Below are 14264 nucleotides of genomic sequence, written 5' to 3' on the forward strand. Positions count from 1 at the left end.
AACTTTGAAAGATAATTTAGTAAAAAAAATAATCAAACATGAAACAATTAGAGCCTACTAGTAATTTTTATCGCGGAAGGTTGAAATCACTTGCAATTTTTCGGGAACCTACTACCAAAGCCGCCGCGAGTTTGCGACACGCGCCGAAATCTGCGGGTGGTGGTTGTTGCCAGCGAAGAGTTTAGTAATCGGACCACAGCTGTTGTAACAAAACACTCGAGCGATTCGGCTCTACAAATCTTTCCGTAACAAAAGTTCAATGTTTTTTGTCCTTCGTTTTCAACAGTTCGACCTTTGAACGATCGGTTTCTTTCTGCACAGAATTGAAAGGGAAAAAAAAGAAAGAGAAAGAACCGCGGCTATGCTCATTGGTTCTACGTCTATGCTCATTGATCCCACCATCGGCAGAGATCGAAACTAACCGATCCTTGCGTTTATACGGAAACCCCCCCTTCGCCTCCATCTTCTGCCGATTTCTTCGTTCGATTTTGCGGAATTTAACCATCCAGTTTCTGGGTTTTCTATTGTGTTGTTTTTTTTTTTTTGGTTCAGTTTTGTTCTGATCGGATTCTATTTCGATCGAACTTTGGCCAAACCCTAGGTGGGTTTTTATTTCTCTGGCTGATTATAACATTCTGTGTACGGGTCAAGAAGAGCTTTCGGTTTCGCGGTGGATTTGCCTGATTTAGGGGGTTGCTTAATTGGAATGGTGGAAAGGGGATAGAGTTAGGATTTGGTGGTGTAAGTAGAAGGAATAGGTATGGAGGAGTCTGAGCTTGAAGAAGGAGAGGCTTGTTCCTACAATAACAACAATGATTATGGCGGATGCATAGACCCCGATACTGATCTCTCTTACATTGTAAGTCCTCAACCATGAAGTAACAACCATCCTTTATACTTCGCTTATTCCTAAATAGATTATGAAGTGTTAACGTTACAGTGTAGATATCTTCCGTCCCTGATTGGATGTGTCAGTTTTGTTAGGAAACTTGTAGAGCTTGTTTGTGATGTAGGAGAGTTAGGGATTTTTATCTCATTGGTTATGGTTTGTGTTCCAATGTTTTTTATGCCTGACATCAAGCTCTAGTGAAGGTCACATGGGAAGTATGGTTATCTCTTTGGTGATTTCACTTTGATCCCAACCAAGATGAGATATTGCTTTAATTGTACCACAGAGCTGTTGCTCTGAATGGTCAGACTGTAAACTCGCATCACCCATTTGGCAGCTAGTTATTTTTTTCAAATACAGTGTTGCCCATTCAGACCTCAAGCAGGATGCTGTTCTTTGGTTTCTTGACTTTCGTTCCTTTTTCTTTATTTTGAAGGATGAGAAGCTTCATAATGTCCTTGGACACTTCCAGAAGGACTTTGAAGGTGGAGTTTTGACTGAGAATCTTGGTATGTTGATGTGTGGCAGCACTGTTCTCCATAGGTCCAAGTACCTCGGAACAAATTCAGGCTAATGATTTGAGTGTGATTACAGGGCCAAAGTTTGGTGGATATGGCTCTTTCTTACCGACATATCAGCGCTCTCCTGTCTGGTCTCATCCAAAGACACCAACAAAGCTGCAGAACTGCACAACTCCTGGATCTCCAAACATTTTTCTGGCAGAGGTAGGTGTTCTCTCAAGCCTACCAGCATATCACCGTGCAAATGTCTGCCTATGTATTTGTTATGTTCTCTTCAAATGCTAGTTTGTTTTATCTCTTATGCACTTTCCTTCGTTATCAGCATGGTATTGCACCTTCATCTATTGTTCCTCAGAAAGTGAGACCCGGGCATGCTTCCTCAATCCTGTCATCACGTTCCGCCTCAAAGGCTTTATCATCGTCTGATTCTGCAAACCCAAAAAAATCTATGAACTCCAAGAAATCCAACCGTTCAGAAACTGCTAGTTCTTCTGCAAAAAAGAAACCTGTTGTCTTCAGTAAACAGAACTCTTTGAAGCTTCGGATCAAAGTGGGGTCAGATAACTTGGCTGGAGAAAAGAATGCTGAGATATACAGTGGCCTTGGCCTTGATGTGTCGCCTTCTTTATCATTGGATCATGGCCTTTCAGAAAGTGAAGGGATGTATTGTGACCCTCGGGATTCTCCATTTGAGTCTCCTACTAGTATTCTTACAGTAAGAGTTCCACAGTTGCTATTTTGTTTGGATCCTGTGATAGTTCCTTTTCTCGAGATGCTTATCGAGTTGAATGTCTTAATGCAGGTCATGACTTCCCTTCCTGTGGAAGATCATCTGTTATCGCCTCTTTCTGATGAGCTAATCCGATTTATTGAGAGGGAAAAGTTCCAAAAGGATAACAAGTATACAACCCCTTCCAGGTTTGCCAATGAAAGTTCTAATGTTACGATGACTGGCTTGGAACCTAAATGTATTGAAGAGAAACCATTGGCAGAGAAGAAAATAAAGAGAGCAGAGAGGAAAATCTTTGCTGTGGAGGCCAATGGCCGCAGTAAGAAGAATTTTTTTTATGGACGCAATTGTGCAAGAAAGGAGGACATCGAAACAGACACGTCATATCCTACTGCTGTTGACACGACAAAACCAAGTGTTAAGTTATTTGATGTATCAGAGGATGACTCCAATGCTGCCTGTCAGAGCAAAGTTGTGGGTGATGGTGAGAGAGGATTGTGGGCTCCAACTCAGCATAAAGATCTTGGATTGGATGAGAATCGTAGGACTAGTTCAGCTGGAAGTGTTCGGGAAGACAAAAAGACTAGCTCTTTGGATGATGTTTCACACCATTCAAGGAAAGAGGACAAGCACAAAGGGAGGAGAATTTCAAGTTCAAGCAAGAAGGACTCAGGTGCTTCGAGAGCAAAAACTGGGCTTGAAGATTCTTTGAGAAATCACAAGGCTAGTCAAAGAGATAACCGCAATGAACAAGATGTTGCGAAGTCTCTGAAAGAGCAGGAGCCTCAATTGTCGTCGGGAGGAAAGATGAAGTTGAAGGAAGAGACTGAGAATAATGATCAAGTTGACTGTCACACTATCAGAAAGCAAGTGGTAGCCTTGAAACCTAACAAGGACGTAAGAAAGGTCGAGGACGCTTACAAAGACTTTTTTGGAGACATGGAGGAATCTGAAGAAGAAGAAGAAGAAGACGAAGAGGATAATTGTTGTTCATTGGAAGTGATAGGTTCCCGGAAATCAGACAAGGTAGTAGTAACTGCTGTTGATGATATATATGAAAAATCAAGCTTCCCACTGATAGAATCTCCTCCAAAGGAAGTTAAAAACGTTGCTCCTCCTATTTTGAGCAAACCAGGATGTGATGCTTCTCTTGCAAATTCTAATCCTGTGTTCATTCAAGAAAATTGGGTTGCTTGTGACAAGTGTGGAAAGTGGAGGCTTCTTCCTTTTGGCATATTACCAAATGACCTTCCTGAGAAATGGATGTGCGCCATGCTTAATTGGCTGTAAGTTCTTTGTCCCCCCCCCCTCCTGTTGCTTGTTTCCATTATTTCATCGTAGATTTTTCTTCCATGATGTGTCAGATGATTAGAGATATCACACACTAGCTAGATATCATATGTGTACTCTCCTTACAAAACTTTTCTCAGCGACTCAGTTGCATCCAGTGCCCTTCTCCTGAAGCGAAGTTTTCAAGTCATGCAGATTATGTATACCTATCGAGCGGAACTTGATACTTTTTCTATAATGTCTGTCCTAGGCCTGGAATGAACAATTGCAATGTCCCTGAAGATGAAACAACGAAGGCTCTATGGGCAATGTATCAAGCCCCAGCCCTGGATAGTCAAGCTGCCATGCAGAGTAACCCCTTAGGCAGAAGTTCCCGGTTTAACCAAGGAGACGACATCACAAAGAATAGGAAAAAGGGATTGAAAGAGGTAACCAATGGAATTGGCAAGGAAGGTCCTCAAACAGCTGAAACTAGCAAGAAGACCACACAAGCATCAGCAAGAAACGGTAGCATTCATCATTCCAGTTTTGTAAATCAATCCAATATAGGCAGGCATAGTCACTTGCCCAAAGAGAAACAAAAACATAAACAGAATGAGAAAGCAAAACTCGTGGATCAGCACTCTGATGGAGGAGGTATTACTCCCAGAAAAATTTACTTAAACTTGTTTAGCCATTTCAGTTTTATAAATGCTCCTGAAGCCCATGAGTCAATTTGTGAGCAGGTGATTCGAGGAGTTTGAAGAGAAAAAGCAAAAGGGATGCTGATAGAGAGAGTTCTATGCTAACCAAGAAGTTGAAGACTGAAATGTTTCTGTTTCCTGATCAAGATCAGGGTTCTGGACATGGTGACATGAGGCCTGGGCGCCCTAGCTCAAGTGGTGGTGTGCCTACCATGTCTATAGATAATGACCGACGGAGATATTTTGACCTTTCAAAGGGAACGGAGCCTGATAAGAAGCACAAACCTCAAGCCTCATCCAAGAGGCCAAAAGAGGAAGGAGCCTCCAGTGATGTCACAGAAGCCAAGAGAAAGAGGAAACTAAGAGACAGCCATGGTTTTCAAGTATACAGTGAGTTAAGTGAAAATGAGAATCAGGAGCAAAAGAAGGCTCGGATTTCGAAATATGAGGAAAAGGAATCTAGTTTTTCCAAAGAAAATGCAAGGTCTGAAAAGAAAAGCAAACGTCACTCAAAAAGAGAGTTTAGACATGTTCAAAACTCAATCGCAGCCACTTCAAGTTCTTCTAAGATTTCCATTTCCCATAAAGCCAAAAACAGCATCCATGAAGGTAAAGGTTCACCCGTTGAGTCAGTATCTTCTTCACCTATGAGAATTTCTGGCCCAGAGAACAGTGGATCAGTCAGAATGAAGAAAAAAGAACCGCATGATAGTAATATCCTCTCAGCAATTATTTTGAGAAGATTCTCTGATGGTGAAGATGATGGTGGGAGTGACAGATTGCAAACACAAATGAAAGACAAACATGGGTCCCACGAGTCTTCTGTGCTTGATTCTTGGGATAAAGAGTCTAGTTTGAAAGCCAAAGAGTGCGAGGAACCTTCTCTTGATGCCAAAAGATATGACATTGAGGATAGTGGTCAGAACGTTTTGCCACGAAAACTTGATCATTCACATGAACAAGGAAGACATACAAATGATCATCAGCGTAGTAATGGGTCCTTGTCGAGGAAGTCAGGAAAAGGTTCATCTTCTCGGTCCAAAGACAAGAGTCAAAGCATCATGTCTGATTTACAGGATGGTCCAAGATATATTGACAAGAAAACACATGAAGGAAAATTTCTTAAGGAGAAAAGTAAAACAGAAGGCCAAACAGATGTTGGGGTGCGTGGTAGCCCCAATGGTAAAGTGGATGCAGTGAGACCAAACATCCCAAGACAGTACGATGTTGAAAGAAACTCTGCAAGGAAATCATCTGAAATGGGCAATAAAGCAGATATGTTCTCAGAAAAGGAAACTTTTCAGTCATGGCCACCTTCTAGAGGTATCCAAGATGAGACTTCTGTTAGGCATTCCTCCCTTCTATCTGCGCCTAAGAAAGTTGATAAATGTGGCAAGTCAGCTGGCAATAGCTCTCAAGCTGATGATGCCTCGAAGGCAACCGCTCAGATAAGAAGGAAGAACAATTCAGCAACTTCGTTGCAGAATGATCATTCTCCGAGCCCCTTGCATAAGGAATTAACATCTTCTCAGGCTGCTCACAATGCTTTAAAAGAAGCTAAAGACCTGAAACATACGGCTGATCGTCTCAAGGTTCATTTGACAGATTTGTCTCATTCTTTATTGCATTGTACTATGATGTTCTAGTCTTCATTTTGTGTTGCTGTTCTTATCGATATTGCATGTGTTTTGCAGAACACTGTCTCAAACCTTGAGCACATTGAGCTTTACTTCCAGGCTTGCCTCAAATTCCTCCATGGTGCTTTTCTCCTAGAAATGAGCAGCAATGAGAGTGCTAGACAAGGAGAGACGATGGTCCAATCTATGAAGATTTATAGTAGCACAGCAAACCTTTGCGGGTAATTTAGAATTGTGAGGGAAAAGAAAGAATCTTTTTTTCCTCATTCTCATCTTGTAAATACTGCTATCTTTTCGTGATAGATTTTGTGCCCACGAGTATGAGAAGTCCAAAGATATGGGAGCTGCTGCTCTTGCATACAAATGCATGGAGGTAGCATTTATGAGAGTGATTAATTCCTCCTATACCAGTGCCAATAGATATCGAAATGAATTGCAAACAGCTTTACAGATGGTTCCTCTAGGTAAGCTAGTTGGAGCAGCCACATCCTGTGGCCAACCTGTTACTAAAAGTCTCTTGCATGCTAATGTTCTTATGGTTGCCTTTTAGGCGAGTCTCCTTCTTCTTCTGCCTCAGACATTGATAATGTGAACCATCCAGCAACAGCAGACAAAGTTGGCACTTCAAAAGGTATTAATTCACCGTTAGTTGCTGGAAACCACATCGTCACTGCTCAAAACCGCTCTAACCTCCTACGGTTACTTCAATATGTAAGTGTTTTTTAACTCCTGCATATCCGTAGTTATCAACTAAGCATAGATTTAGAATTTGTAATTTCTTGGGAAAATAAGTTATATGCCTCATCATCAGATGTGTAATGTGGCTGGTGTGAACTTTATTCTAGTGTGATTGAGCTCAGCAATTTTTGCATATCTGTTACAGGCTCAGGATGTAAGCCTGGCTATGGATGCCTCGAGGAAGTCACGGGTTGCTTTGGCTGCTTCTATTGGGAACTTGGGAGAGGCCCAACAAGGAGAGGGTATTTTATCCATTAAAAGGGCTCTTGATTACAACTTCCAAGACATAGAGGGATTGCTACGTTTAGTAAGGCTTGCAATGGAGGCCAGCAACCGGTAAAAGACCGAAAAGGCAAAAAAAAAGAAAGTTCTGTTGGTGTATCTGTGAATCCCAACGTGGGAAAGAGATAGAGCTTTGCATCTATTCCATTCAAAAGCTGCATCTTGAGCATTTTTGTGGATCTGTAACGTGCCAATAAATGCTTTGGTTTACTGAGCCAGTGGAACTTTGTTTCAAGTGGTTTATGGTAAGACAGAGGAAGGAACTTTTGCATTTGGATTTCGGGATGATGCTTCTCTTACACTATCAAGGAAGATTGAGCAAGGTTTTGACGGGAAAAGGGATAACTAACAGAACCCGGCTGACTTGTGGGTTTGTCTCGTACAAAACCAAGATACAAGTAGTGTGTGTGTGTATAGATGGAGAGAACATGGTTCAGGTAGATGCTGACTGTTAGAATTACATTAACACGGCTTTTTCTTCTGGGGAAGTTTCCTGTTTGCTGTAGTAAAGAGATTGCCCAGTGTAATTGATGAATATTGAGCTTTCCTTTTCACTACCCAAAAACTGAGACAAAGAGAGAGAGCTTCTGGTTTCAGGTTAGTTCGTCTTCCTTTATTACCGTTACTGGTTCTTCAAGTTAATTCTTTCATCTTGGCTAACCTATTCAAACATGTTTCTGCAGATCATAACACTATTCTGCTAGTAGCTTAATGTATCTATCAATCACAGGCTCTGGCTCATTAGTTTCCCGAGGTACAAAAAGATGTTCATTCTGAATTATATGCAGACATTCGATCATTCAATGCATAGAAAGTCATCTGATTTTTGCTGATGTCTTGGCAGTGATAGCTTTTTGTAAATAAAAGAAAAGTCACATGTAATAGAGTTTTGCCAGGAGCATTCAACGGTAAAGGTCCCTGTCGCTGGAGCAGCTTTGGTAAGTGATATCATAATATGTTTGCATTCCTTCTTTTATGTTTGCTGGAATTTTTCCTGAGGTTTATGACTCCGGCTAGTTCTACTGATATCAGGTGCAGTTTCCGGCGATTATTTTTAGACAGAACAAGATTTGCTTGCTCCTCTGCTCTTGCTCCGGTCTCCCCTCCCCTCCTCTTATCATGTAGCAAAAAGATATTCTGTTTCGACTCAAGAGCATTAACTTTATTCTTTTCTTTTCTATTGTAGAATTGTATTGTACATTGTTATCCAAAGATAATGGAAATATATCTTACATAATTTAATAAAAAAAAATGTGATGGAACTGTTTTGTTAATCATATAATCTATGGGTGGTTCAAACCTCTATGGGTTCTTAAGTCTGACAACCTTTGATCTAAAGTGGTTGTGGAAAGACATTGACGAGGTGGAGTTATATCAACTCAGTTAAGACTTTACTTCTGAGGATAAACCATCCCACTATTTAAAAGCACATCTGACCTGGTTTGATCTGATGATGGGAAAAGATCAGAGTTCACCATGTGTATATTCCTTCCTTCAGCCGGAACATTGACGTACTGTATTACAGCAAGCACACAACTAATCAGAAACAGAGGACGCAAAAAGATTGTTAACTATAGTGACTCAGCAATATGACAACATTTCTGTTGGCTATATGTATATATTAACTGTTAAATTCTACTGCTTGACCCAAGTTCTTTCAACTATATCATTGAGGCGCCATGGCTGACTGCAATGCTCTCCTTTACTGGTAACAACTATCAACTTCAATCTCTACCCATTTTCGTCGGTGTTTGAAAAATCATTATTCGTCATGCCATTTCTGAACTCGGCAGTCACAACCATGTGATCGTGCTTGTGTTTTGAGGACTTTGTTCTTGATCTGTATCTTGAATCTTCCTCTGGTTCCTTTCTCTTCTTCTTCGAGCTACCAAGGAACCCGAATGCAAAAGCTTCCAGAGCCTTAGCCGTCAATGGCCGGCTCCTTGTGCTTTGCCTCCTGCCAGGTTGCTGATATGCACTCTCCTCACCATTGGGCAGCTCCACGTTCAATTTGATGGAAGAATGCTCAGTCCAAGAGCTCTCATTGTTCTGCACTACTTCAGCTTCACCCTCCACCTGGAGTTGAGAATTGTTCATTTCAAAATGCTCATGGGTTTCGGGTTTTTCCAGGGAGAGTTCATTTCTTCCATTAGAGCTGTCTCCTGCTAAAGAGTTGGCTGAGGACAGTTTATGAGGCTGATCTCTGTCTTCTTCTCTCATTACCACGTCTTGATGGGTATTTCGTGACTTTGGTCCCATATCAGTTTCCTTGGTCTTTGATTTCTTCTTCCTGGACGGAGTTTCGTCACAATATCCCAACTCTCCTATAGTCCAAGCGGCTAAACTACTCCTTTTGCCAACAAAGGACAACCTATTTGGATCCTTTGGCTTCACTTTCCGGTTCTTCTTCTGATGACTCTCACTGGGAAAAACAGAGCACTGGCTTAAGACATTGTCTGTTGACATGTTTAAAGAGCTGGTTTTACAAGAACTGAGTCTGGCCCCACTTGCATGAACCAAAGAATCACTGCATTCTCTCACGGTTGTCGATTTGGCCTTCCTCTCTGCCTTGTTTTCCATATATTCTGACGAGTTATCCTCAGATTGACTCGAGAAGCTGGGGGAAAATGTCGATGAACCACCTGTTTCCACAGGCAAACATCTCATCTCTCTGGACATACGTCTCTCCACCCCGTGTGTTGTGCTCGTGTCCACAATTGTAAACATCATTACATCAAGGTTTTTACTACTTTTCTGTGGCTGCAGGTACCTCTGCCTCTTGCTGTCAGGTGAAGAATCATCAAACTCATCTGAATTTACCAGTTGTTCATTCCCATCTCTGTCTTCTATGTTCCAATTCTCTCTAATCGCCTCAGCATCAAACTCAAGAAGCGTTGGATCCAAAGCCACTTTGTTCAATACATCAGTGACAGAATCAAAGTAGTGATTACCCTTCACCATTCTCCTCCTGGAGAATTTCTTGGCTCCTGGTATGAGGAAAACCAGAGAATTCCTAACTTGGTGGTCTCTCGGCTGCTCAGAGTGCCACCCTCTTGCCAACAGGCGCGGCCATACAGCTTCCCAGAAAAGATCACTCGACCTGGCCTTGCTCAGCCTGAAGCCTCCAGTCAAGTACCTCACAATATCAGCAGGTGAGAGAGATGAACAAGCTCTCCCTGTTGGTACTTCAGAGTTTCCAGAGTTAGCCAGATTTGTCTTGGGAGGCTCTACCGCACCATTGGTGAGGTCCTTTTTCCCTTTACCTATACCAATTGCTTCTATAAGAATATCTGTTCCAACTGAGCTTTTCAAAGTAAAGACATACTCCTCCAATGCTATTTTCTCTTCTCTGAATGCTTTAGATACCTACAGAACAAAAGAAAGCTCAGAGATCACTGTGAGAAAGTAAACTGATGTAACTAAGAATTTAATTGGAATGAAACAAAAGTAAAGATTCTGATTCAGCTCAGAAATCTAACTAGAGATACCTAGTTCTTCATGTTCTATATTCTGAAACATCAGAGACCGAAAGCAAGCACCGTACCTCAAGCAATGTACTCTTGCATTCCTCGGATACATGAGACGAAATCCGGGACAACAGTTCCTGCTGCCTCCAACCGGTAAGTAACTTATGGCATTGGATGGACCGTCTGCTTCTCAATCTACGTCCATCTGCCCATCTCCTATACTCGCTAGACCTGTAAAATCCGCCATAATAGTATGACAATACATCTCCCATACTCTTGCTCCCAACAAACTTCTGCACAAAGGCAAGGTTTTTCCCTAGACAGTAAAGGCCGAGGAGAAACCTCTTCTGCTCAAGATCTTCCCACGATTCGCCCAGTGACCCAGGAAACGGGTTAAGGCTTTTGCCTAGACAGTCGAATTTGAACTTGACATTTTTTTGACATGGCAATGCCAGAACAATAGTCCTCACTTTGCTACCAGCAGCCGGATCAGCTTTGGCTAAAGGGTCGTCATCATTCGGCACATAGTTCCCGTTAGTTTCGCAGAAACCTCTGAATTTTTCACTTCCTGTCCACATGAGTTGGATCGGCAAAAGTGAGAAGGGATTCTGAGGATGAGGCTTGGATTCAGAGACGTTAATGAGCTTTAAACGATCATCTTCTGGGATTAGATCAGGGATTTCTGCCTGATACTGATCTCCAACACGCGGAAGTACATCCTGCTCTCCATAAAGTCCATTGAGATATGAAGAAGATGGAGAATCCATCAACTGCTCAGAAGATTCATCTGCAAGTCCTTCCAAGTTATCTGAACGGATCTGCTCCATCTGAAGGAACCAACCAAGAGATATTATCGGCAAAGGCAAATCTACCAGTGACACAGAAACTTCATCCAACACAAATTCCTAAATCGATGTGAACAAGCAAGCCAACTCAAAGTCTATAACTTGACGTCATACATCAAGATCAACCATAATATTGAAGACAATGCAGGTAATCTGATGAACTCTGGTCTTCAAACCCTCAGATCCCAGAAAAGCCACATTAATGACCAATTCCGAAGCCCAAAGCTGACGTTTTTCCAACACCATCCAGTTCCACAGAACAACCAATTCGTGGTAAATCCCCGACACGACTATCTTCCAACAGCATTAATCGAACTAAATCGATACAACTGCTGCCCGATTCATTGCGAAGAGAAAAAGTAACCCCTTTCAAAGGAGCTGGGGAAGGACTACATCAAAACCTCGCATATGCATATGTGTACACATTCAACGAGAGAGGAAAGAGCGGATAGGTAACTTGCGTTAACCTCCATGGCAGAACTCAAAGCATTTAAAACCCACGTCGAGAAACAAAACTGGGTAAATGGGTACCCAAAGTTACGAATCTATCTGAATCAAGATGTCAACTTGGCGTGATTCTTATACCCCCCAAGAACAACGATACAATCAACACAAGGAGAAATACACAAAACCACAAAAAAAAGGCAAAAAAGAAACCAAACACGTTAAAGGGACGAGACGACGACGAAGATGACGATGAAGAAGAAGAAGACGTGGTTATGGAAAGAGCTTTCGGATTCACCTCGCACGAAGAAGAACTCAGCCTTGCATCAATAAAACTTGCGAATTCTCGCAGACTTGGAAGAAGAGCGAAACGAAAAACGCAGCGAAAAAATAAATTAAGAAATAAGTAAATTCATCTATACACACACATACATATATATATATGTGGGTGTGTTTAACTACGTATGATGGATTCTACGCCTTCTATGTTTCTTTAGGCATTTATGTGAGCGTGAGACCACGCGCGTCCCCGGTAGGATTAAATTTACGAAAAGGTCATGTAACTAAGAATTTAATTGGAATGAAACAAAAGTAAAGATTCTGATTCAGCTCAGAAATCTAACTAGAGATACCTAGTTCTTCATGTTCTATATTCTGAAACATCAGAGACCGAAAGCAAGCACCGTACCTCAAGCAATGTACTCTTGCATTCCTCGGATACATGAGACGAAATCCGGGACAACAGTTCCTGCTGCCTCCAACCGGTAAGTAACTTATGGCATTGGATGGACCGTCTGCTTCTCAATCTACGTCCATCTGCCCATCTCCTATACTCGCTAGACCTGTAAAATCCGCCATAATAGTATGACAATACATCTCCCATACTCTTGCTCCCAACAAACTTCTGCACAAAGGCAAGGTTTTTCCCTAGACAGTAAAGGCCGAGGAGAAACCTCTTCTGCTCAAGATCTTCCCACGATTCGCCCAGTGACCCAGGAAACGGGTTAAGGCTTTTGCCTAGACAGTCGAATTTGAACTTGACATTTTTTTGACATGGCAATGCCAGAACAATAGTCCTCACTTTGCTACCAGCAGCCGGATCAGCTTTGGCTAAAGGGTCGTCATCATTCGGCACATAGTTCCCGTTAGTTTCGCAGAAACCTCTGAATTTTTCACTTCCTGTCCACATGAGTTGGATCGGCAAAAGTGAGAAGGGATTCTGAGGATGAGGCTTGGATTCAGAGACGTTAATGAGCTTTAAACGATCATCTTCTGGGATTAGATCAGGGATTTCTGCCTGATACTGATCTCCAACACGCGGAAGTACATCCTGCTCTCCATAAAGTCCATTGAGATATGAAGAAGATGGAGAATCCATCAACTGCTCAGAAGATTCATCTGCAAGTCCTTCCAAGTTATCTGAACGGATCTGCTCCATCTGAAGGAACCAACCAAGAGATATTATCGGCAAAGGCAAATCTACCAGTGACACAGAAACTTCATCCAACACAAATTCCTAAATCGATGTGAACAAGCAAGCCAACTCAAAGTCTATAACTTGACGTCATACATCAAGATCAACCATAATATTGAAGACAATGCAGGTAATCTGATGAACTCTGGTCTTCAAACCCTCAGATCCCAGAAAAGCCACATTAATGACCAATTCCGAAGCCCAAAGCTGACGTTTTTCCAACACCATCCAGTTCCACAGAACAACCAATTCGTGGTAAATCCCCGACACGACTATCTTCCAACAGCATTAATCGAACTAAATCGATACAACTGCTGCCCGATTCATTGCGAAGAGAAAAAGTAACCCCTTTCAAAGGAGCTGGGGAAGGACTACATCAAAACCTCGCATATGCATATGTGTACACATTCAACGAGAGAGGAAAGAGCGGATAGGTAACTTGCGTTAACCTCCATGGCAGAACTCAAAGCATTTAAAACCCACGTCGAGAAACAAAACTGGGTAAATGGGTACCCAAAGTTACGAATCTATCTGAATCAAGATGTCAACTTGGCGTGATTCTTATACCCCCCAAGAACAACGATACAATCAACACAAGGAGAAATACACAAAACCACAAAAAAAAGGCAAAAAAGAAACCAAACACGTTAAAGGGACGAGACGACGACGAAGATGACGATGAAGAAGAAGAAGACGTGGTTATGGAAAGAGCTTTCGGATTCACCTCGCACGAAGAAGAACTCAGCCTTGCATCAATAAAACTTGCGAATTCTCGCAGACTTGGAAGAAGAGCGAAACGAAAAACGCAGCGAAAAAATAAATTAAGAAATAAGTAAATTCATCTATACACACACATACATATATATATGTGGGTGTGTTTAACTACGTATGATGGATTCTACGCCTTCTATGTTTCTTTAGGCATTTATGTGAGCGTGAGACCACGCGCGTCCCCGGTAGGATTAAATTTACGAAAAGGTCCATGGACCCTCGCTGGTCTTTTTTTTTTTTAAAAGGGTAAAATCCCTAAAAAAACCTCCAACTTGCAAAAATATATACAAATAAACCTTCAACTTGAAAAACTGTCATTCAATCCCCGAACTTGTTATTTTTTAAATTAAAATTGATAACGTGTATAAGGTGACATTAACAATCTGTTAATACGTGAATTTCCGATCGTCTGAAATTCTGATCAAACCGGTTAAAGGTTTATTAGAGCAATAATTTGCAAGTTCGAAGTTTTATTCAGTGACAAGTTACAAGT

At 41.7% G+C, this 14264-nt stretch overlaps 2 protein-coding genes across 7 annotated transcripts; one reads left to right on the plus strand and one right to left on the minus strand.

Annotated features, from left to right (window-relative positions):
• Positions 1-255: 255 nt before the first annotated feature.
• Positions 256-8007, plus strand: LOC104801627. Of its 3 annotated transcripts, none has more exons than XM_010524944.1 (14): positions 256-859; positions 1326-1398; positions 1484-1614; positions 1733-2125; positions 2213-3426; positions 3681-4066; positions 4156-5705; positions 5808-5971; positions 6054-6214; positions 6301-6461; positions 6634-7367; positions 7454-7524; positions 7615-7708; positions 7803-8007. In XM_010524944.1, the coding sequence occupies exons 1-11, from the start codon at positions 761-763 to the stop codon at positions 6826-6828; spliced, it is 4527 nt and encodes a 1508-aa protein (XP_010523246.1). In that variant the 5' UTR covers positions 256-760; the 3' UTR covers positions 6829-7367; positions 7454-7524; positions 7615-7708; positions 7803-8007. The 3 variants fall into 3 exon arrangements, with proteins under 3 accessions (XP_010523246.1, XP_010523247.1, XP_010523248.1); XM_010524945.1 differs by having other exon boundaries at positions 1766-2125; XM_010524946.2 differs by lacking the exons at positions 6634-7367; positions 7454-7524; positions 7615-7708; positions 7803-8007 and having other exon boundaries at positions 6054-6123; positions 6301-6443.
• A 108-nt stretch (positions 8008-8115) lies between these two features.
• LOC104801626 lies at positions 8116-13828 on the minus strand. 4 transcript variants are annotated; one of them, XR_769909.1, is made up of 3 exons: positions 10315-11914; positions 8397-10136; positions 8116-8284 (listed from the first exon to the last, which is right to left on the minus strand). XR_769909.1 is itself a non-coding variant. In XM_010524942.2 (3 exons), exons 1-3 carry the CDS (start codon positions 12962-12964, stop codon positions 8502-8504), a joined length of 2274 nt encoding a protein of 757 aa, XP_010523244.1. In that variant the 5' UTR covers positions 12965-13828; the 3' UTR covers positions 8116-8501. The 4 variants fall into 4 exon arrangements, 3 of the variants coding, with proteins under 3 accessions (XP_010523244.1, XP_010523242.1, XP_019056633.1); XM_010524942.2 differs by lacking the exon at positions 10315-11914 and adding exons at positions 12215-12368; positions 12480-13828 and having other exon boundaries at positions 8116-10136; XM_010524940.1 differs by having other exon boundaries at positions 8116-10136; positions 10315-11064; positions 11825-11914.
• Positions 13829-14264: the final 436 nt, after the last annotated feature.

This window comes from Tarenaya hassleriana, unplaced genomic scaffold (genome assembly GCF_000463585.1).
Source record: "Tarenaya hassleriana unplaced genomic scaffold, ASM46358v1 Cleome710, whole genome shotgun sequence".
NCBI lineage: Eukaryota > Viridiplantae > Streptophyta > Magnoliopsida > Brassicales > Cleomaceae > Tarenaya > Tarenaya hassleriana.